The sequence below is a fragment of the Pelophylax lessonae genome (genome assembly GCF_965119305.1).
Source record: "Pelophylax lessonae genome assembly, chromosome: 9".
Taxonomy (NCBI): Eukaryota; Metazoa; Chordata; class Amphibia; order Anura; family Ranidae; genus Pelophylax; species Pelophylax lessonae.
Window position 1 is genome coordinate 41339874 of NC_138776.1, and position 23494 is coordinate 41363367.

The following is a 23494-nucleotide window of genomic DNA, read 5'->3' on the forward strand; positions in this document are numbered from 1 at the left end:
CAGGCCCAAACCATGATGCTGCCACCACCATGTTTGATAGTGGGGATGGTGTGTTCAGGGTGATGAGCTGTGTTGCTTTTACGCCAAACATAACGTTTTGCATTGTTGCCAAAATGTTAGATTTTGGTTTCATCTGACCAGAGCACCTTCTTCCACATGTTTGGTGTGTCTCCCAGGTGGCTTGTGGCAAACTTTAAACAACACTTTTTATGGATATCTTTAAGAAATGGCTTTCTTCTTGCCACTCTTCCATAAAGGCCAGATTTGTGCAGTATACGACTGATTGTTGTCCTATGAACAGAGTCTCCCACCTCAGCTGTAGATCTCTGCAGTTCATCCAGAGTGATCATGGGCCTCTTGGCTGCATCTCTGATCAGTCTTCTCCTTGTATGAGCTGAAAGTTTAGAGGGACGTCCAGGTCTTCGTAGATTTGCAGTGGTCTGATACTCCTTCCATTTCAATATTATCCCTTGCACAGTGCTCCTTGGGATGTTTAAAACTTGGGAAATCTTTTTGTATCCAAATCCGGCTTTAAACTTCTCCACAACAGTATCTCGGACCTGCCTGGTGTGTTCCTTGTTCTTCATGATGCTCTCTGTGCTTTAAACGGACCTCTGAGACTATCACAGTGCAGGTGCATTTATACGGAGACTTGATTACACACAGGTGGATTCTGTTTATCATCATTAGTCATTTAGGTCAACATTGGATCATTCAGAGATCCTCACTGAACTTCTGGAGAGAGTTTGCTGCACTGAATGTAAAGGGGCTGAATAATTTTGCACGCCCAATTTTTCAGTTTTTTTATTTGTTAACAAAGTTTGAAATATCCAATAAATTTCATTCCACGTCCTGATTGTGTCCCACTTGTTGTTGATTATTCACAAAAAATTACAGTTTTATATCTTTATGTTTGAAGCCTGAAATGTGGCAAAAGGTCGCAAAGTTCAAGGGGGCCGAATACTTTCGCAAGGCACTGTATATAAGTCCAAAAAAAAGTAATTTTCAAATAATTTATTAAAATAATTCCTGATGATCCTGCCGCGAAATTCCATGTGCAGGCACTTCCTATCATGGGGTGACAATTGTCTCCTAGTTGTGCTTCTACATTGTCACTCACGTTGTCGCACATGCCCCCTAGTGGATATAAAAGTGGCAGTGCCAACAAACATTGCACATGCATGGTCCACTGTTTTTACAGAGTCAGTCTAGCTGATACGATCGAGGAAGCATGTAGGGAGGAAGTGAGTGAAAAAAGACTGGAGAGGAGCAGAAACTGGGAAAAAGAATGAAAAACGTTTTAAAAAAAGTTGACTGCCCAATAGCACTTTTACTGCTACAAGGCGGCCGTGCTGTGTAGGAGCACCTATAAATACGCCCTTGCGTATATATACGTGATCCTGCACTGCCACCGCTGTCTGCTCTCTCCCTCTGTGATTCCACAAAGCGGGTTACGTGGACTAGTAATCGACCGGTAACGGTTTTTCATTGCAGATACCGATATTTTGGCCAATGCATATCGGTATCGGCCGATATTTTTCTACATTTAATTATTTTTTTTTTTTTTTGACAGGCAATTTTGTGGAGGGATCTGGGGATGTAAAAGACCCAACACCCCTCTTCTGCACTTAAAAGCATTCAAAACGCCAAGTTTGGCTGTTTTGAATGCTGTAATTTTTTTTAATCTGGCGCCGAGTACCCAGAAGTAATGTCATGATATCACTACCGGGTTTTTGCATGGAGACCCGATCAGAGCCGAATGCGGCTATGATCGGGTCTTCGGCGGCTGTGCAGGCTGGTTGCCCGGGTCTCCCGGTGGGATGTCCCCTGGAGACGCGGAAGGCGGCGGGAGGGGGGGGACGTCCCCTCCCGCTCCTTGTAATGACAGCCGAGCGGCTCCTCAGCCACATTGGTTGTCATTACAAGACAGCCGACCGTCGGCTATGGACGCTGGTATCGGGGTGATGCCTTTAGCTGCAGGCATCACTCCGGTACAAGCACTTTCCAAAATATCGGCAATATCAGATTCGGTAACCTCCGGGGGCCGATTCTGATATATTGGGAAAAGCGCAGATCGGCCCCTGATATATGGGCTTTGCTGATAATCGGTCGATCCCTAATGTGGACCCAATGTTGATCGGCCCCTGCTGATCATTCAGGACACAGGCAGATTACCGTTCTGTCAGTAATGAAGGCATGAGTCCTGTGTTCCTGCAAAGCAGAGACAGGGATCCATGTCTTCCCCTAGTAAAAGCATCTCCTACACAGTAAGAAAACATATTTTAGGCACACTTTTAATCCTTCCCTGCCGGTGTCATTAGTACAGTGACAGTGCATATTTTTAGCACTTATTACAGTATTAGTGTCACTGGTCCCCAAAAAAAGTGTCAAAAGTGTCAGGGTAGTGTCCAATTTCTCTGCTGCAATATGGCTGCCCTGCTAAAAAAAATCACTGATCACCTCAATTACTATTAAAAATAAAGAAATAAATAAACATTTCATAACTATATCCGATAGTTTGTAGATGCTATAACTTTTGCGCAAACCAATCAATATACACGTATTGGGATTTTTTCACCAAAAGCAAGTAGTAGAATACATATTGGCCTAAATTTATGAAGGCATTTGATTTTTTATATTTTTTTTTTTATTGGATATGTAAGTAAAAAATAAATATATTTTTTTAAATTGTCAGTCTTTTTTTGTTTATATTTTTTTATTGGATAAGTTTTACGTTCACATCTTGGCGTTGCTATTTACAGGCGTTTTTTAAGGTGTTTTTTCAGGCGTTTTTACAGGCGTTTTTGTGCAGGCGTTTTTAGGTTGACGAGTAACCAATGGAAAAAAAAAAAAAAAACGCCTGTAATCTGCCCAAAAAGAAGCTCATGTACTTTTTTTAAGCGTTGGGCGTTTTGCTTAAAACGTCAAAACGCTCAGATGTGAACAGGGGCCATTGAAATGAATAGGATTTGTCTTGTTGGGCGTTTTTTGAGCTGATCCTAGAGCAGAAAAACTCAGCAAAAATGCCCCAAAACGCCTACATGTGAACTTAGCCTTATAGCAGTAAGTAAAAAATAAATATATTTTTTTTAAATTGTCAGTCTTTGTTTTATAGCGCAAAAAAATAGAAAACACAGAGGTGATCAAATACCACCGAAAGAAAGCTCTATCTGTGGGGAAAAAAACGACATCAATTTTATTTGGGTACAGTGTTGCCAGTTAAAGTAATCCCAAAATATGGGCTGGTCAGGAAGGGGGGGGGGGGGTAAATCTTCCAGAGGTGAAGTGGTTAACCACCTGCTGACCGAATAAATGTACTGAGCGGCAGGCACAGGCACAGTCACATGTACGTGACCGGTCTTCTTGCGTGCGCTCCCTGCCGATCCATGCTGTGGTTGGACACAGCTTGAGTTTAGCAGCAGATTTCAGCCAATGATTTTGGCTGAAACCTGCTGATCAGCTGTGTCCAATCACACACAGAACTCTGTGTACACAGAATAATGATCTGCCTATTTATTTTCCCTGAAAATGGGAGAAAAAACAGCCAGATCAGAAAGTAAAGGCAGCACACATTACACTTGGTAGGCGCACAGTTACCCCCTTGATTGCCCCTAGATGTTAACCCCTTCCCCTTTTTTTCCCACAAACAAATTTCTTTTGGTGGTATTTGATCACCTCTGCGATTTTTATTTTTTTGCACTATAAACAAAAAGAGCGACAATTCAGAAAAAAAAATATATATATATATATTTTTTTCAGATTCTGATATATAACATTCCCAAAAAAAATGTAAAAATCAAATTTTTTTATCATTTCAGACCAATTTGTTTTCTGCTACATATTTTTGGTTAAAAAAAAAAATCGCAATAAGCGTATTTTGTTAGGTGTGCGCAAAAGTCATCGCGTCTACTAACTACGGGAAAGATTCATGTCATTTTTATTTATTTTATTTTTTTTACTAGTAATGGCAGTGATCTGCGATTTTTAGCAGGAATGCGACATTGTGGCGGACAGATCGGACCCCTAACTGACATTTTTGACACTTTTGGGGGTACCAGTGACATTACTACAGTAATCAGTGCTAAAAATATGCACTGTTACTGTTATAATGACACTGGCAGGGAAGGGGTTACCATTGTGGGTGATCAAGGGATTCAATGTGAGCCTAGGGGAGTGATTCTAACTATATGGGGGCGTGGCTTGTGAAATGATCACAGAGATCTGTGATCCTATATAGAACGATCACAGGGGCTCTGTGATCATTCCAGAGAGAAGAACGGTCAGATACGTTTACAACAGCTGACCGTTCTTCTCTCAGTGGGGAGCGATCGCGGGTGTCAGATGGCAATCAGAGCCATCTGACACAGGCATCGGAGTCATTGCTGCCAAGTGGGGGCGGGAGCGTGCTGCCACACGCTCGCCCTCTTGCTGCAGGCATGGGGCCGACGTATAGAGCCGCCTGCCCCATGCAGAGTCCCCGCTGCCAAGTGGGGGCGGGAGCGTGCCGCCGCATGCTCACCCCCTAGCTGCAGGCACGGGACTGACGTATAGAGCTGCCTGCCCCGTGCATCTGAGTCCCCGCTGATGAGTGGAGGCTGGAGCGTGCCGCCGCCGCGCGCTCGCCCCCTAGCTGCAGGCACAGGACCGACGTATACCTACATCGGTTTGCGCAGGCGGGGCTGCCTGACGCAGCCACCAAAAGAAAGCTCTATTTGTGCGAAAAAAAATAATATAAATGTCATTTGTGTACAGTGTTGCATGACCGCACAATTTCCAGTTCAAGTAGCGCAGTGATGAATAGTAAAAAATGCCCTGATCATAGAAGGGGGGGAAACCTTCCAGAGGTCAAGTGGTTAAAATAACGCAGTGCCAAATCGCAAAATATTGCCTGGTCATTAAGGAGGCAAATCCTTCCAGTCCAGAAGTGGTTAAATACCACCAAAAGAACGCTCTATTAGTGTGAAAAAAATGATATAAATGTCATTTGTGTACAGTGTTGCATGACCGTACAATTTCCAGTTAAAGTAGCGCAGTGATGAATAGTAAAAAATGCCCTGGTCATGAAGGTGGGAAAACCTTCCAGAGGTGAAGTGGTTAAAAAAAAATAAAAAAGAAATGTTCTTATGATATACAATGCACAGAGTAAAGTAATTGTCATCCAGCTTAGAGTTCACATCTACTTTAAGGAGTTAAACCGATGAAGCTGGCAGCCGGGGGCCGACGCCGAGGCGTAAAATTGGCTGCCGATGGCTGGAAACCGGGAGCCAGCCGCTTCCCCCGCTGCGTTCTGTTTGCAGACTGCAGGTTTACATCTTGACCATTTTAATTAGCAGACAGAATTTAGGTTCAAAACGCAGCTGGCACACCGACTCGTGGCAAGGTGCACCTGTCCCCCAGAGGAGCGGCTCAGGGGAATAGAAGCCAAGCAAGCGATTTGCCGCACGTGCTGATTAATTGCCATTGCTAGCCTGGCTGAGCATCCAGGCCGCCTCTGGGTATCGCAGCAGAACAGGGGACGGGGCCGCAGGGCTTTCTGCCTCCCAAATTCTCCTCTCTATAAACGACAGCCATTCAAAATTGCAACAACAAAAAAAAAAAAGTGGAGAGGAGAATCTTCCTCCTCTGTCTTATTTCCCCCAAGTCCTTCAATAATGCATAGAGGTGCTTTATGAAATGTTAGGAGGAGCGACCATCTCCAGCAAGTTACAAATCAGCTGTGTAAGGGCTAAACAGATGGACGCGGGGCTCGGTGGGCCAAAACGCACGGCGCACGTAACATGTTCTTTAATCTCTCAACTGGAAATGCGTGACTCCGAAAATAGGCAGGTCCCTCGCTGCCACTTCTGCCTTCTACACAAAAGTTTCTCGTTAGAGAGATCCAGATTGCCGGCAAGGTAACGGGGAAATAACAGCTGCAAGGAAGCAATTCCGAAAAACAAGGGCGGAATGTTTTCTTTTCTTTTTTTTGCAGAAGGAACAAATTAACTACTTGCCAACTGCCCGCCACAGAGATAGTGCAACTCAGCTGCATGAACTAACGTATAGGTACATCGGTTCGCAGGAACGTGTGCACACGCCCCCATTAGGTAGCGGGGAAGCCGATCCACGGGGCCAGTGCCCGCGATTGCCGCCGGGCACCCGCGATCCCCCCCGTGGAGAGAGAACGACAGTCTGCGCCGCCGGGCACCCGCGATCCCCCCCCGTGAAGAGAGAACGACAGTCTGCGCCGCCGGGCACCCGCAATCCCCCCCTTGGAGAGAGAACGACAGTCTGCGCCGCCGGGCACCCGCGATCCCCCCCGTGGAGAGAGAACGACAGTCTGCGCCGCCGGGCACCCGCGATCCCCCCCCGTGAAGAGAGAACGACAGTCTGAGCCGCCGGGCACCCGCGATCCCCCCCCCATGGAGAGAGAACGACAGTCTGTGCCGCCGGGCACCCGCGATCCCCCCGTGGAGAGAGAACGACAGTCTGCACCGCCGGGCACCCGCGATCCCCCCCCCCCCCGTGGAGAGAGAACGACAGTCTGCGCCGCCGGGCACCCGCGATCCCCCCCCCCCCATGGAGAGAGAACGTCAGTCTGTGCCGCCGGGCACCCGCGATCCCCCCGTGGAGAGAGAACGACAGTCTGCACCGCCGGGCACCCGCGATCCCCCCCCCCGTGGAGAGAGAACGACAGTCTGCGCCGCCGGGCACCCGCGATCCCCCCCGTGGAGAAAGAACGACAGTCTGCGCCGCCGGGCACCCGCGATCCCCCCCCCCCCCGTGGAGAAAGAACGACAGTCTGCGCCGCCGGGCACCCGCGATCCCCCCCCCGTGGAGAAAGAACGACAGTATGCGCCGCCGGGCACCCGCTATCCCCCCCCCCCCCCGTGGAGAGAGAACGACAGTCTGCGCCGCCAGGCACCCGCAATCCCCCCCCCAATGGAGAGAGAACGGCAGTCTGCTGTTGTAAACACAGCAGACCACTGTTCTCTCTGGAATGATCACAGAGCTCCTCTGATCCTCCTATTTAGGATCGCAGGTCTCTGTGTTGATTCCACAAGCCCACCCCCTCACAGTTAGAAAGCACCACCTAGGCTCACATTTAACCCTTTGATCACCCCTATCATGCGCGCTGATTGGCTTGATGGGGAGTCAATCTGCGGGTCCAGCAGGCCCGATGTCTGCCGGCTACCCACGATCGTTCCCGAGAGACACAGAACGGCGGTCTGCCTATGTAAAATAGGCAGATCGCCGTTCTGATCGGGAGGAAGATAGAGATTTTGTGTTTCTGCTAAGCAAGAACACAGGTGTCTGTGTTCCCCCAGTCAGAGCACCTCCCCCACACAGTTGGCAAGCACTCCCTAGGGACATATTTAACCCTGATGTTAACCCCTTCCCTGCCAGTGTCATTATTACAGTAACAGTGCATATTTTTAGCACTGATTACTGTAGTAATGTCACTGGTCCCCTCAAAAGTGTCAAAAATGTCAGTTAGGGGTCCGATCTGTCTGCCGCAATGTCATAGTCCCACTAAAAATCGCAGATCGCCGCCATTACTAGTAAAAAAAATAAATTAATTAATTAATAAAAATGACATAAATCTTGTCCCTAGTTTGTAGACATGATAACTTTTGTACAAACCAATCAATATACACTCATTGGGAATTTTTTTTTTTTACTAAAAATATGTAGCAGAATACGAATTGGCCTAAAATGATGAAAACATTTGATTGTATCATTTTTTTTTTTTATTGGGAATGTTATATAGCAGAATGTGAAAAATATTGTTTTTTTAGAATTAGAAGGTAAATCTAAAGGAAATCTAAAAACAAAAGTTGTATAGTGTGTATCCAGCTTAACTCTTGCTGAGGCCCAGACTGCAATCCCTTACTCAGTAATGCTCAGAAATCCTGCCTGCAGGGGCAGCAGCCCCAAGAGAACAGGAACCTTCCCTGGATTCTTACTGGGCAGTGGAATCTCCCTACCCTATATTCTGGAAACTTCTTCCAGAAACAGGTGAAACCCACCTCAGGCCCCAGGCCTGGAAATATTGCTACATGTAGAACTCCAATTGATTCCCCCTCTTTGGTCTGTACAGCTCTGATTGATCCCTCTTTGGTCTGTACAGCTCTAATTGATCCCTCTTTGGTCTGTACAGCTCTGATTGATCCCTCTTTGGTCAGTACAGCTCTGATTGATCCCTCTTTGGTCTGTACAGCTCTGATTGATCCCTCTTTGGTCTGTACAGCTCTGATTGATCCCTCTTTGGTCAGTACAGCTCTGATTGATCCCTCTTTGGTCAGTTCAGCTCTGATTGATCCCTCTTTGGTCTGTACAGCTCTGATTGATCCCTTTTTGGTCAGTTCAGCTCTGATTGATCCCTCTTTGGTCAGTTCAGCTCTGATTGATCCCTCTTTGGTCTGTACAGCTCTGATTGATCCCTCTTTGGTCAGTTCAGCTCTGATTGATCCCTCTTTGGTCTGTACAGCTCTGATTGATCCCTCTTTGGTCAGTACAGCTCTGATTGATCCCCCTTTGGTCAGTTCAGCTCTGATTGATCCCTCTTTGGTCTTTACAGCTCTGATTGATCCCTCTTTGGTCTGTACAGCTCTGATTGATCCCTTTTTGGTCAGTTCAGCTCTGATTGATCCCTCTTTGGTCAGTTCAGCTCTGATTGATCCCCCTTTGGTCTGTACAGCTCTGATTGATCCCTCTTTGGTCTGTACATCTATGATTGATCCCTCTTTGGTCTGTACAGCTCTGATTGATCCCTCTTTGGTCTGTACAGCTCTGATTGATCCCCCTTTGGTCTGTACAGCTCTGATTGATCCCTCTTTAGTCTGTACAGCTCTGATTGATCCCTCTTTGGTCTGTACAGCTCTGATTGATCCCTCTTTGGTCTGTACAGCTCTGATTGATCCCTCTTTGGTCTGTACAGCTCTGATTGATCCCTCTTTAGTCTGTACAGCTCTGATTGATCCCTCTTTGGTCTGTACAGCTCTGATTGATCCCTCTTTAGTCTGTACAGCTCTGATTGATCCCTCTTTGGTCTGTACAGCTCTGATTGATCCCTCTTTGGTCTGTACAGCTCTGATTGATCCCTCTTTGGTCAGTACAGCTCTGATTGATCCCTCTTTGGTCTGTACAGCTCTGATTGATCCCTCTTTGGTCTGTACAGCTCTGATTGATCCCTCTTTAGTCTGTACAGCTCTGATTGATCCCTCTTTGGTCTGTACAGCTCTGATTGATCCCTCTTTGGTCTGTACAGCTCTGATTGATCCCTCTTTGGTCTGTACAGCTCTGATTGATCCCTCTTTGGTCTGTACAGCTCTGATTGATCCCTCTTTAGTAGGTAACAGTCTCAGTTAGATCAGCAACAGCCCCTTACAGGCTAGGAACTCTCAGTCCCTTAGAAAATATCACAATGTGAGTAACTCCAACTCCCTTGTAGACAGGAGTCCAGCTCTACCACTGCAGGAAATGTTAGCCCACCAGGCTACTCTTCCACCAGCCTAGGTAATCAAATACCACTAAAATAAAGCTCTATTTCTGTGAAAAACAATTATATAAATTTCAAAAATAAAAATTCCAGAGGTAATCAAATACCATCAAAGCAAAGCTCTATTTCTGCGAAAAAAAATGATACAAAAATTTTATTTGTGTGTAGTGTTGTATGACTGCGTAATTGGCAAATAAAATAGCGCAGTACCGAATAGCAAAGAAATGGTCTGGTCATGAAGGGGGGGGGGGGGGTAGAATCTTCCAGAGGTCAAGTGTCTACAGACCTAACGAGTCAGTTAGTAGCGGGAAATGAGAATTAGGCAGTCAGAGCTGTGAATATTTCATCTTTGCTTCCCACCGGTATGATCATCAATAATTAGCAGCATGTTAGCTTTGATGAAGGGGGATTTGCGAGCCCCGAAATGCGTTGGCTATGCCTTCTGACCTCTCGTTGGGATCATAATCAATAAACATTTACTGGACTTATTATTGATTTGTGGTGCTCTCATCCTTGTATATATATATATATTAGTCAATATCAGTTTAGCATGCCTTACCAATCACACTTGATGAATAGGAGCAGCTGAGTCTAAGAATCACGGAGGAAGGATGATGATAGAACGTTGGATGGTTTATAGAAACTCCCCCATGACTCCAGCCTGACACTGAGCTCATTGAGCCCAAACAATCCTGCAATTTCTGAACAATTTATAAGGTAATGTACATTTTTTTGGGACCCTCCAGTGCTATAGGACTGCACAGAACACGTAATGAAGACCTTCCTTTGACACTTACATACATGAGGGCTCTCTTAATGACACGGCCGATGTCCCGCCTCCATTCCGGGATGTCGGGGTTGTAGTCGTCCAGATTGGGAGAGAAGGACAAGCGGAGTGACTGGAACTGTTCTGGAATAAAGGATTCAGAGAACGCTGTCAGGGTCTATTACAGGAGAACATGGAAATGAGACCACCATACACAGGAGGACCCCACTAAACGTCACTTTATAGGTTCAATAAGGAGCTGAAACACCACTCCAAATCACCCCTCCTAGCACAAATCCTTGACCCCCAAAATTTCCCCTCCAAGTACACATCCTCTACCCCCAATCCAAACCCCCTCCTCCCAGCACAAATCCCCCCTTCTAGCACAAATGCCCCCCCCCCACTCCAAATCCCCACTTCCCAGGACAAATCCCCCCTTCTAGCACACCCCCCCCTCCAAATCCCCCCTCCTAGCACAAGTACCCACTAATCATTCCTAATAGCACAAATACCATCCCTACCATATTACCTCTTCTAGCAAAAAAAAAAAAAAAAATCCCCCCTCCTAGCACAAATCCTTTTCCCCCCATCCCCCTCCCAGCACAAATCCCCCCTTCTAGCACAAATCATTTTCCCCATCCCCCTCTCCCAACACAGATCCCTCAAAATCACCACTCCTAGCACACACACCCAAATTTCACCTCCTAGTACAAATACCCCCTAATAATTCCTAATAGCCCAAATGCCCCTCCCTACCATATTACCTCTTCTAGCAAACCCCCCCCCCCCCCAAAAAAAAAAACAAAAAACAAACCCTCCTACTAGCACAAATCCTCTTCCCCCATACCCCCTGCTAGCACAAATTCCCCCCAAAATGTCCCCTCTTCTAGCATACATAGCCCCCCCCCCCCCAAATCCCCTTCCTACCATATTACCTCTTCTAGCAAAAAAAAAAAAAAAATCACCACTCCTAGCACACATACACAACCAAATGTCCCCTCCTAGCACACATACCCCCCCCCCCCCCAATCATCCCTATTAGCACAAATCCCCTCCCAACCATAACCCCCTTCTAGCAGAAATCCTCTTCCTTCATCCTCCTCCCAACACAAATACCCCCCCACCCACCAAATTTCCCCTCCTAGCACAAATAGGGAATAAGAGCCACAACATCCCTTAGTAAAAGCAGCTCACAGTAAACTCACCAAACACTGGCTAGGCACACATTTAAACCTTTAATCGCCCTAAATGTTAACTCCTTCCCAGCCATTTTCATCAGTACAGTGACATTGCATATTTTGAGCACTGATCACTGTATTGGTGTCACTGGTCCCCACAATGTGTCAGCTAGTGGCAGACTACCCGCCATACTATCACAGTCCTGCTATATGTCACTGATCGCCACCATTTCTAGTATAAAAAACGAAAAAATTTCCAGAATAAATCCCGAAATTTGTAGACGCTATAACGTTTGCTTCAACCAATCAATATACGCATCAATATACGCCTATTGGGATTTTTTTTTTAACCAAAAATATGTAGCAGAATTTATATTGGCCAAAATTTAAGAAGAAATTAGATATTTTTTTTTGGGATGTTTTATTGGTTTTTTTTTTTTTTTTTTTTTAAACATTGTTCATTGTTTGTTTATAGCATAAAAAATAAAAAAATCCAGTGGTGAATACCACCAAAATAAAAATACCACCAAAATAAAAAATATACCAAAATAAAAAAATACCACCAAAAGAAAAAATACACCAAAATAAAAATACCACCAAAATAAAAATACCACCAAAATAAAAAATACACCAAAACAAAAATACCACCAAAACAAAAATACCACCAAAATAAAATTACCACCAAAATAAAAATACCACCAAAGTAAAAAATACACCAAAATAAAAATACCACCAAAATAAAAAATACCACCAAAATAAAAATACCACCAAAAGAAAAATACCACCAAAAGAAAAATACCACCAAAATAAAAAATACCACCAAAAGAAAAATACCACCAAAAGAAAAATACCACCAAAGTAAAAAATACACCAAAATAAAAAATACACCAAAACAAAAATACCACCAAAAGAAAAACACCACCAAAAGAAAAATACAACCAAAATAAAAAATACCGCCAAAAGAAAAATACCACCAAAAGAAAAATACCACCAAAGTAAAAAATACACCAAAATAAAAATACCACCAAAATAAAAAATACACCAAAATAAAAATACCACCAAAAGAAAAATACCACCAAAGTAAAAAATACACCAAAATAAAAATACCACCAAAATAAAAAATACACCAAAATAAAAATACCACCAAAAGAAAAATACCACCAAAAGAAAAATACAACCAAAAGAAAAATACCACCAAAAGAAAGCTCTATTTGTGGGGAAAAATAATATAAATTTAGTTTGGGTACAGCGTCACATGAGTGTGCAATTGTCAGTTAAAGTAACGCAGTGTCGAACAGCAAAAAAATGGTCTGGTCATGAAGTGGGGGGGGGGGGGTAAATCTTCCGGAGGTCTAGTGGGTAAAGTGGAACTCTGGGCATATTAAAAAAGAAATAAAGTCTGAACTCCAGACACAAGCTATAATGTAACCACACAGGCTATAAATCCACTGCCTACTATCAAAAACCACAATAAGCCCCGGTTCATACTACCGCCCAATCCCAGCATGACTTCTTTCATAGAAGTCAATGCAAGTCCTGCCAAAGCCACATCAAAAGTAGTGCAGGAACTTTTTTTTAAGTTGGAGCGACTCAATTCGCTCCTATTAGAAAAGTTCCATTGCACTGAATGGGGTGTGACTTCTGATGTGACGTGCTCCAAAGTCGTTGTGAATGTGAACCGGGTCCGACACTTCTTTCAAAGCTGGCCTTTAGGCAGACAGATACCAATGAATAACATTCGACCTGTACAGGAAATAGCAGGAGGACATTCCATGTTGTCCCAATCACAGAGAACGAATGAACTAGCTAGGCCAAACTTTTTATAAGAGAAATGGTGTGGTGATAAAACCAACTAACCTGCGCAAAAGGATGTGAAAACCAATTAAATAAAGAATAAAAATATATATAACAAAATATAAAAATAGTGTAGGAGAATTCCTAAAATTAGAAGCTGCAATCAGCACATGAATACGTAGAATGTGAAAAAATAAATATATAATACTAAATATAAGATTGCGCTCAACTAAACACTAGTGTAAACATAAACTTGTGTGCAAAAATAAATATATATCAATAAATATGTGCAAAATGTGGATTAGTATATATAGTGAAAAAATACTATATATACTAATCCACATTTTGCACATATTTAGTAATATATATTTATTTTTTCACAAACTTTTTATAAGCTCTCATTTGTACAAATGAAGTGGAGATTGGAGGAGCCTTCTGGGGGGAGGGGTAAAGAAGAGCGGACAGCCTTGCCTCGGCCTACAGACCGGCCCTTTGTAGTTTTAATTGTGAAATCGCAGAGCTGGAGAGCTTGGAGTAGCAGACGGGTTTAGGCAATACGGCCCCATAAAGGGCATTTTTCTACAATAAAACCTACAATTAGACATTTCCAGCAGACGATACATTGTAATTAAAAACACTAAATGATATATTTATCACCCCCCCAGCCCTCCGCAATTTGCGATTTTAAGCCGTATATTTAAACTAATGATTTACAACTAAATGCAAAAAAACTAAATTAAGTAAAATAAGTCAAGTGGCCATTATATGCGGCGGTACGCCACCGCGCAGGTTAGTAATTATCCAATTAGGTGCGTGCATGGACTGAATGGTCGGCATTACCTGGCGGGATGGAAAGTTGCATTAATCTGTCTGCTAAAGATATCCGTCCATGGGATTACTAATGAGCCAAACATCTACACAATATAGATTTCTATTCCACCCCACAGGGAAAATTACCCATTGTACTGGAAGTGGTGCTCCGGCCTTCCCTTCAGTCTGCCAGTGCCGGATCCTCTCCTCTCCTCTACTCACATCACTTTCACTGCACACTGCAAGCTTCTCACAACGTGCATTAGAAGCTGCAACAAGTCAGATAGAACCCCCCCTTTATTTCCTAAGTGGAGGATGTCCAGTGCTGGGACAAGGTCTGCTAGAGTCTAAGGCCAACATTCTAGACTGTGCCGCCCCCCCCCCACCATGTATGAGCAAACCACCGCCCCCCCCCCCCCCAAAAAAAAAAAAATTGAGCACTAATCTGCATGCTTATCCTCTAAGCATACATTTCCCCTCCTTCCAAAACAAATCCACTTCCCCTGCTGAAATCCCCCCCCCCCCCAGCACAAATGCTCTCCCCTTCAAAAAAAAAATACAAATTCACCCCTTCTAGCACAAATCCCTCAAAATTCCTCTCCGAATACACATCCTCTTTCCGTCCCCTCTACTCCTAGCACAAACACCCCCCCCCCCATTCAGTCCTACCAGCACAAATCCTCTCCAAAAGCTATTTCCCCTCCTAGCAAAAATTCACTCCCCCCCCACCTCCCTTCTAGCGCAAATCCTCTCCCCAAAAAAATGCCCCCTCCAAGCACAACCCCCCCATTCAGTCCTACTAGCACAAATCATCTCCAAAACCGTTTCCCCTCCTAGCACAAATAGCCCCCCCATCTCCCCGCTAGCTCAAATCCTCTCCTCAAAAAAGTGTCCCCTCCAAGCACAAATCCCCCCCCCATTCAGTCCTTTTAGCACAAATCTTCTCCCAAAACAATTTCCCATCCTAGCAACCCCCCCCCCCCCCCCAAATCTCCCTGCTAGCTTAAATCCTTAAATCCTCTCCCCAAAGAAATGTCCCCTCCTAGCACAAATCCCCCCTTTCTCCCCGCTAGCTTAGATCCTCTCCCCAAAAAAGTGTCCCCCTCCAAGCACAAATCTCCCCCCCCCATTCAGTCCTTCTAGCACAAATCTCTCCAAAAAAAATGCCCCTCCTAGCATAAATACCACCCCCTCCCCCTTTAGCTCCCTCCTAGTTCAAATCCCCACTCCCCCAAAGAAATGTCCCCTCCAATCACAACCCCCCCCCCTCCACATCTTCCTCCTAGCTCAAATCCACCCCCCCCCCCCCCCAACAAAAAAAAAAAATTCTCTCCTATCACAGATCCCTCCTCCCAGCACAAATCCTCTCCAAATCAATTTCCACTCCTAGCACAATTCCCCCCCCCCCCCCACCATATGACCTTTCCTAGCACAAACCCCCCCCCCTCCTAGCACAAATTCCCCATCACCCCCCCCACTCCAAACCCCCCTCCTAGCACAAATCTCCCCCATTTCCCTCCTAGCTCACCACCCCCCCTCCAAAAAAAAATCCCCTTTAAGTACAAATCCTCCCTTCTAGCACAAATTCTCTCCAAAAACAATTTCCCTCCCCCTCTAACATATTACCTTTTCTAGCACAAACTCCCAAAGCTCCCCTCCTAGCACAAATCCTCTTCCCCCATCCCCCCTCCCAACACAAATCCCCCTAAATCACCACTCCTAGCACTTCTCCCCAAATGTCCCCTTTTAGAACAATTCTTACCCCCTGCTGCCCCCCAAATCCCCCCTCCAAGCACAAATCTCCTCCCCCCAATCTCCACTTTGTGTCCCCCTACCTCACATGATACCACAGTGCCCAGGGGCCCCTCCTGCCCACCTCTTTCCCCGGTCCTGACATCCACCATCGTTTAGCTTTTCTGACTGTCCTTGGTCCGCCCCTTTTCTTCATTGGATTTCAGTTCTTCCAATCATGGAGGCTCAGGATTACAAGTGGGCGTTACCTAGGCTGGTTTGCATTGCAAATACAGCCTTGGAATGCCTTCTCCTCCAGACTGACCACTATATTTTATAAATGTGCATGACCCCTCCCACTGCTTACATCAGAGCTGAGAGGAGTACGGCGGGAGGGTGCTGTGATGTTTTCAGGAAGCTATGTACCGCACCCTGGTGGCCCCTCCCACCAGCCATAATCTGCTTGCAGTGCACAGAGAAGCACAGAGACCTAGTGATTGCATCACTGGGTCTTAAATAAGGCACACAATTAAAATAGACAAAGTTTTGATTAAATATGTAATTTGCATGTTGATTAGGGGGGAGGTGGAGGTGGGGGTGGAGGGGAGGGACCTGGGAAGCCAAAATGGGTGGGTGTAAAATAAGTGGGAAGAGGTGCAGCGCTGCATTAGCGGTAAGTCTTCGGGGATCGCTCTGGGGATCGGGTTCATATAACTTCTTCAATGCATCGCTTGGACTGGAACTGGCCTTGGATGGAAACTTGTACTCAGAGATCACAGACAGATCTGAAAATACAAACCGCCTGGCTGTCTGATTTCAGTACTTTGACTCACTGATCAAACATACCAGAAAGTCAGCAATCTGCTTATTGTTTGCCTTCCCCGCTTCCTCTTTCCTCCTCATCAACTTGCTAATAAAATGTCTCAGTTTCCATTTTAATTTCATACCTCATTTTAGACCCAATGATGTCCTCACTGGGTCTCTGTGCTTCTCTATGCATGATAGCTGATGGAGGTGCAGGCAGGGGGCTGTATACACACTATATTACCAAAAGTATTGGGACGCCTGCCTTTACATACACATTAATGACATCCCAGTCTCAGTCCATAGTTGGCCCACCCTTTGCAGCTATAACAGCTTCAACTCTTCTGGGAAGGCTGTCCACAAGGTTTAGGAGTGTGTCTATGGGAATGTTTCACCATTCTTCCAGAAGGGCATTTGTGAAGTCAGGCATATATATTGGATGAGAAGGCCTGGCTCGCAGTCTGCGCACTTATTCATCCCAAAGGTGTTCTATTGGGTTGAGGTCAGGACTATCAAGTTCTTACACCCCAAACTCGCTCATCCATGTCTTTATGGACCTTGCTTTGTGCACTGGTCCAAATCATTTGGTGGAGGGGGGGGGGGGGATTATGGTGTGGGTTTGTTTTTCAGGGGTTTGGCTTGGCCCTCTAGTTCCAGTGGAAAGGGAGAAGAAACCCCCCTAATGGGACTTTAACAGTCTTTATCCGGATGGTCAGGGCTTTTTTTCAGCGGGAATGTGGGGAACGCAGTTCCGGCTCCTCCAATGGGTGCTGGAGGGTCTACTGATGCTGGCTGCTGGGAGATCTATTGTTACCGTATGGGGATCTAGTTTTGCATGGCAATCTATTGTTGCTGGTGGAGGATCTTTTGATACTAAGGGTTAATTGTTGCTAGAAGGGATCTACTGTTTAGGGAGGGGTCCACTGTTGCTGGCTGCTAGAGAGTCTATTAAAGTTGACTGCTGGGAGATCTTTTTCTGCTGCTGGGGGGGGGGGGTCTATTGCTGCTGGCTGTGGGGGATCTATTTTATTGCTTTTCTTGTTATAACCTAATACTATACATTCCAATACAAAATTATACTTGCCTCTATATTCTCCAAAAGGGGCTGTACTGGAAGCTGGGTAGGGGGTGGAACCAAGGGTCAGTGCTCGGAGGTTGGAAGTGGTGGAACCAAGGGTCAGTGCTCGGAGGTTGGAAGGGGTGGAACCAAGGGTCAGTGCTCGGAGGTTGGAAGGGGTGGAACCAAGGGTCAGTGCTCGGAGGTTGGAAGGGGTGGAACCAAGGGTCAGTGCTCGGAGGTTGGAAGGGGTGGAACCAAGGGTCAGTGCTCGGAGATTGGAAGGGGTGGAACCAAGGGTCAGTGCTCGGAGGTTGGAAGGGGTGGAACCAAGGGTCAGTGCTCGGAGGTTGGAAGGGGTGGAACCAAGGGTCAGTGTTCGGAGGTTGGAAGGGGTGGAACCAAGGGTTAGTGCTCGGAGGTTGGAAAGGGTGGAACCAAGGGTTAGTGCTCGGAGGTTGGAAGGGGTGGAACCAAGGGTCAGTGCTCGGAGGTTGGAAGGGGTGGAACCAAGGGTCAGTGATCGGAGGTTGGAAGGGGAGGAACCAATGGTCAGTGCTCGGAGGCTGGAAGGGGTGGAACCAAGGGTCAGTGCTCGGAGGTTGGAAGGGGTGGAACCAAGGGTTAGTGCTCGGAGGTGGGTAGGGGGCGGAGACACAAAGTAACTTAGAAGGGGGAGTTCCTGCACCTATTCTCTGAGAAAAAAAGCCCTGCTGATGGTTAATAATAACCCAAATTGTGGTCATTATTAACCATCAGGATAAAGACTGTTAAAGTCCCATTAGGGGGGTTTCTTCTCCCTTTACTTTTTGTTTTAGGGATGTGGGTCTTATCCGTTACCTCCCCCATTCACTAGCCATTTCTGTTCCTTAGTTCCAGTGAAGGGAACTCTTAAGGCATCAGCATACCAAGACATTTTGGACAATTTTATGCTCCCAACTTTGTGGGAACAGTTTGGGGATGGCCCCTTCCTGTTCCAACATGACTGCGCACCAGTGCACAAAGCAAGGTCCATAAAGACATGGATGAGCGAGTTTGGGGTGGAGGAACTTGACTGTCCTGCACAAAGTGACCTCAACCCGATAGAACACCTTTGCGAGGAATTAGAGCGGAGACTGCGAAGCAGAACTTCTCGTCCACATCAGTGTCTGACCTGGCAAATGTGCTTCTTGAAGAATGGTCAAACATTTCCATAGATGAAATCCTATGAAAATATCACAGCAAATAGGACAGATCCACTTTAACAACAAAAAAGTCATGGATAGTGGTGAAGATACCTGCAGGAGCGGTTGCCTCATCCCAGCTATATCCTTTACTGTTACACCACTGGGAACATCTATTTAAAAAGATATTGGACAAACAACACACACATTCCTGCAGGCTGGGCGAAATTTCCCCGTATTTCTGTAAAAGAGTCATTCTTATGATCGTCAGCTCCATCTAGTGGCCAAACGCTGAATAATTTCTCATTGGGGTATTAAAGAAAACTTTACCCCATTTTGACCACTAGCTGGAGCCAATGATCATAGGGATTAACCACTTGCCTAGCAGGGCAGTTTTTACATTTCTTTTCACTCATGTTAAAATCTGTATTTTTTTTGCTAGATATTACTATAAACCACCCACAAATACACATTTTCTGAAAGCAGAGACCCAGGAAAATAAAATGGTTGTCGTTGCAATTTTTTATTTCACATATTTGGGCAGTTATATATCAAACGCATATTTAAAAAGAAAAATATATATATATATACATACACACACACACACACACAAACACACACACACACACACACATATATATATATGTATATATATATATATATATATATATATATATACACAGTGCCTTGCGAAAGTATTCGGCCCCCTTGAACTTTGCGGCCTTTTGCCACATTTCAGGCTTCAAACATAAAGATAAAAAACTGTAATTTTTTGTGAAGAATCAACAACAAGTGGGACACAATCATGAAGTGGAATGAAATTTATTGGATATTTCAAACTATGTTAACAAATAAAAAACTGAAAAATTGGGCGTGCAAAATTATTCAGCCCCTTTACTTTCAGTGCAGCAAACTCTCTCCAGAAGTTCAGTGAGGATCTCTGAATGATCCAATGTTGACCTAAATGACTAATGATGATAAATAGAATCCACCTGTGTGTAATCAAGTCTCCGTATAAATGGGCCTGCACTGTGATAGTCTCAGAGGTCCGTTTAAAGCGCAGAGAGCATCATGAAGAACAAGGAACACACCAGGCAGGTCCGAGATACTGTTGTGGAGAAGTTTAAAGCCGGATTTGGATACAAAAAGATTTCCCAAACTTTAAACATCCCAAGGAGCACTGTGCAAGCGATAATATTGAAATGGAAGGAGTATCAGACCACTGCAAATCTACGAAGACCTGGCCGTCCCTCTAAACTTTCAGCTCATACAAGGAGAAGACTGATCAGAGATGCAGCCAAGAGGCCCATGATCACTCTGGATGAACTGCAGAGATCTACAGCTGAGGTGGGAGACTCTGTCCATAGGACAACAATCAGTCGTATACTGCACAAATCTGGCCTTTATGGAAGAGTGGCAAGAAGAAAGCCATTTCTTAAAGATATCCATAAAAAGTGTCATTTAATGTTTGCCACAAGCCACCTGGGAGACACCAAACATGTGGAAGAAGGTGCTCTGGTCAGATGAAACCAAAATCAAACTTTGGCAACAATGCAAAACGTTATGTTTGGCGTAAAAGCAACACAGCTCATCACCCTGAACACACCATCCCCACTGTCAAACATGGTGATGGCAGAATCATGGTTTGGGCCTGCTTTTCTTCAGCAGGGACAGGGAAGATGAAAATTGATGGTAAGATGGATGGAGCCAAATACAGGACCATTCTGGAAGAAAACCTGATGGAGTCTGCAAAAGACCTGAGACTGGCACGGAGATTTGTCTTCCATCAAGACAATGATCCAAAACATAAAGCAAAATCTACAATGGAATGGTTCACAAATAAACATATCCAGGTGTTAGAATGGCCAAGTCAAAGTCCAGACCTGAATCCAATCGAGAATCTGTGGAAAGAACTGAAAACTGCTGTTCACAAACGCTCTCCATCCAACATCACTGAGCTCAAGCTGTTTTGCAAGGAGGAATGGGCAAAAATTTCAGTCTCTCGATGTGCAAAACTGATAGAGACATACCCCAAGCGACTTACAGCTGTAATCGCAGCAAAAGGTGGCGCTACAAAGTATTAACTTAAGGGGGCTGAATAATTTTGCAAGCCCAAATTTCAGTTTTTTATTTGTTTACAAAGTTTGAAATATCCAATAAATTTCGTTCCACTTCATGATTGTGTCCCACTTGTTGTTGATTCTTCACAAAAAATTACAGTTTAATATCTTTATGTTTGTAGCCTGAAATGTGGCAAAGGGTCGCAAAGTCCCCCCTCCCCCCTCAAAAAAAAAAACACACAAAAACAGGAAAGTCCCCATAGGCAGCACTTTAAAAATCTTTATAGGTCATCAGTTTAAAGTTAAGCCTGTGTCTGTGTCTCTCCTTGCAGCAGCTGAAAGCTGGCAGGAGGGGGGAGAAACGTTTTTTTTTAACTGCTGCAGAGAGCCACACGTGGCTTTCCTTCTGAAATTGCCCCTCTGCCCGACCACACCAATTCACTGTGCTGTTGGGGCCCCTGCTGTGTGCCCGGGTCCCCCACAGGAGGACTGGTAGTCCCCCCCCTATCAGCGGCCCTGGTCACATGTCCCACTCACCATAGACGGCGATGGTTTTGGTGTCCTGTAGGATGGCGTTGCCTGCGGTCACCTGGACGGTGATGCTGTTCATGCCCTCTGCCACGAAGGTGAAGGAGATAGTTCTGTCCAGGGTGATGATTGGCTGCAGAGGAAGGAGAAAAAAAAAGGAGAGATGAGAAATGTAAAAGAAGGGCTGTGCTAACCTGTGTGGATAGTCCTTGGCACAGAGTATATATCGGATGTATTGTAGAGGTCTAGCCGGCATCTGCAGAGCGTAGGCTGAGAGCGCAGCCCTGGGAATCCGCCTGTTTTCTGTAAAAACATTGGAGCCGTGAGAAATAACTGATGTAATGGACTTTTTTTTTTTTGACACAATCCACCGTGTGCCTGTTTGCTGGAGAAAGGATAAGAGATTCCTTTAAAGTATAACTCCATTTTTGTTGATACAAAAACATCCCCCTCTGGGTGATTTCTGTACAATACAAGGATTATAACAAACTTTGTTGCAGATTCCTACATTTTGTTATTCTGAAGAAATCATTGTTTGTTCCTCTGTGCTGAGTGGGTCTAATGGTAGTGGTTTCATAATTATCTATCAGCTGTGTCAGCTGCAGAGCACTAATGAGGAAATCTGCTGGGCCTGCACACCTTTAGACGTGTTCCTATTGGGAGTATCTTATCACAAATGACATTTTTGTTGCAGGGGATGCCAGAAATCTGACTTGTATCTTAGTGCAGACATCTGGGAAAATTGGTGAGCCAATCACACAAGCAGGAAATGATGTTTCTGGGGGTGTGGTCAGTATACATTCTGTGTACAGAACATCTCCAGGTAGCATAGGCGTCCCCAGAACTTTTTTCAGGGGGGGCATCAATTTAAGGTCACCCATGCTCCGCCCCTTTTTGACTATGTCATGAAAGCGAGCTCAGTCACTGTGCAAGCCATGCCTTGTGAATATTTATTTTTAAAGGGGAAACGGCAGAATTTTTTTAAAATCATTTGTTAACCTAAAAAAAAAAAAAAAAAATGATCCTGTTCCCTAAAAGCATGTTATACAGCACAGTGCTTGTGATGTGTAATTTGGCCCCTTCTATCACCTAAAATACCGGTCTGATCCTGCCTGGCTATGTTCTCCCCTCTGTAAACTGACCACGGTATACCATGGCCGCTGAGCCCTGACAATGTGGTCAGTCTATGTGCCTCCATCATCCGCAGCCCTCCTGTCCTCCTCTGTCCTCCCTCCCTGCCTCTCTGCTCCTGTGTCAGTGCCCGCCCCCTCCCCCCCTCCTGCTGCTGTAGGTTCATTTAAAGTTTCATATCCTGTCTACGTCCGTTTAATAACCATGTGTGCCCCTGTGTCTGTGTTTTATAAAAATAAGCCGCTCTTTACCAGTTTTCAGAGCGCCATTTGCCGCTCACGTGACCCGCCGCCTCTTTCCTCCTCTCAGCCTCTCCTCCTCCCCTCCTGACTGACGTCAGCCAGGAATCTTCAGCCCCTTCTGACTGACGTCAGTGGGGAATCCTCAGCCTCTCCCGACTGATGTCAGCGGGGAATCCTCAGCCTCTCCCGACTGACGTCAGTGGGGAATCCTCAGCCACTCCCGACAGACGTCAGTGGGGAATCCTCAGCCCCTCCCGACTGACGTCAGTGGGGAATCCTCAGCCACTCCCGACAGACGTCAGTGGGGAATCCTCAGCCCCTCCCGACTGACGTCAGTGGTAAATCCTCATCCCCTCCCGACTGACGTCAGTGGGGAATCCTCATCCCCTCCCGACTGACGTCAGTGGGGAATCCTCAGCCTCTCCCGACTGACGTCAGCGGGGAATCCTCATCCCCTCCCGACTGACGTCAGCGGGGAATCCTCATCCCCTCCCGACTGACGTCAGCGGGGAATCCTCATCCCCTCCCGACTGACGTCAGCGGGGAATCCTCATCCCCTCCCGACTGACGTCAGCGGGGAATCCTCAGCCCCTCCCGACTGATGTCAGCGGGGAATCCTCAGCCCCTCCCGACTGACGTCAGCAGGGAATCCTCAGCCCTGCCTGACTAAGGTTAGTGGTAAATCCTCATCCCCTCCCGACTGACGTCAGGGGGGAATCCTCATCCCCTCCCGACTGACGTCAGCGGGG

The 23494-nt window shown here is 45.7% G+C and overlaps 1 protein-coding gene across 7 annotated transcripts in view; it reads right to left on the minus strand.

The window, feature by feature from the left end:
- Positions 1–23494, minus strand: part of SORCS1 (sortilin related VPS10 domain containing receptor 1) — a 1084285-nt gene that overhangs the window by 95090 nt on the left and 965701 nt on the right. For all 7 annotated transcript variants that reach the window (XM_082267343.1, XM_082267340.1, XM_082267339.1 and 4 more), the window contains 2 exons: positions 21382–21505; positions 10279–10391 (listed from right to left, as the gene is read on the minus strand). In XM_082267343.1, the coding sequence (XP_082123469.1) occupies positions 10279–10391; positions 21382–21505 (237 nt within the window). The remainder of the gene's footprint in view (positions 1–10278; positions 10392–21381; positions 21506–23494) is intronic.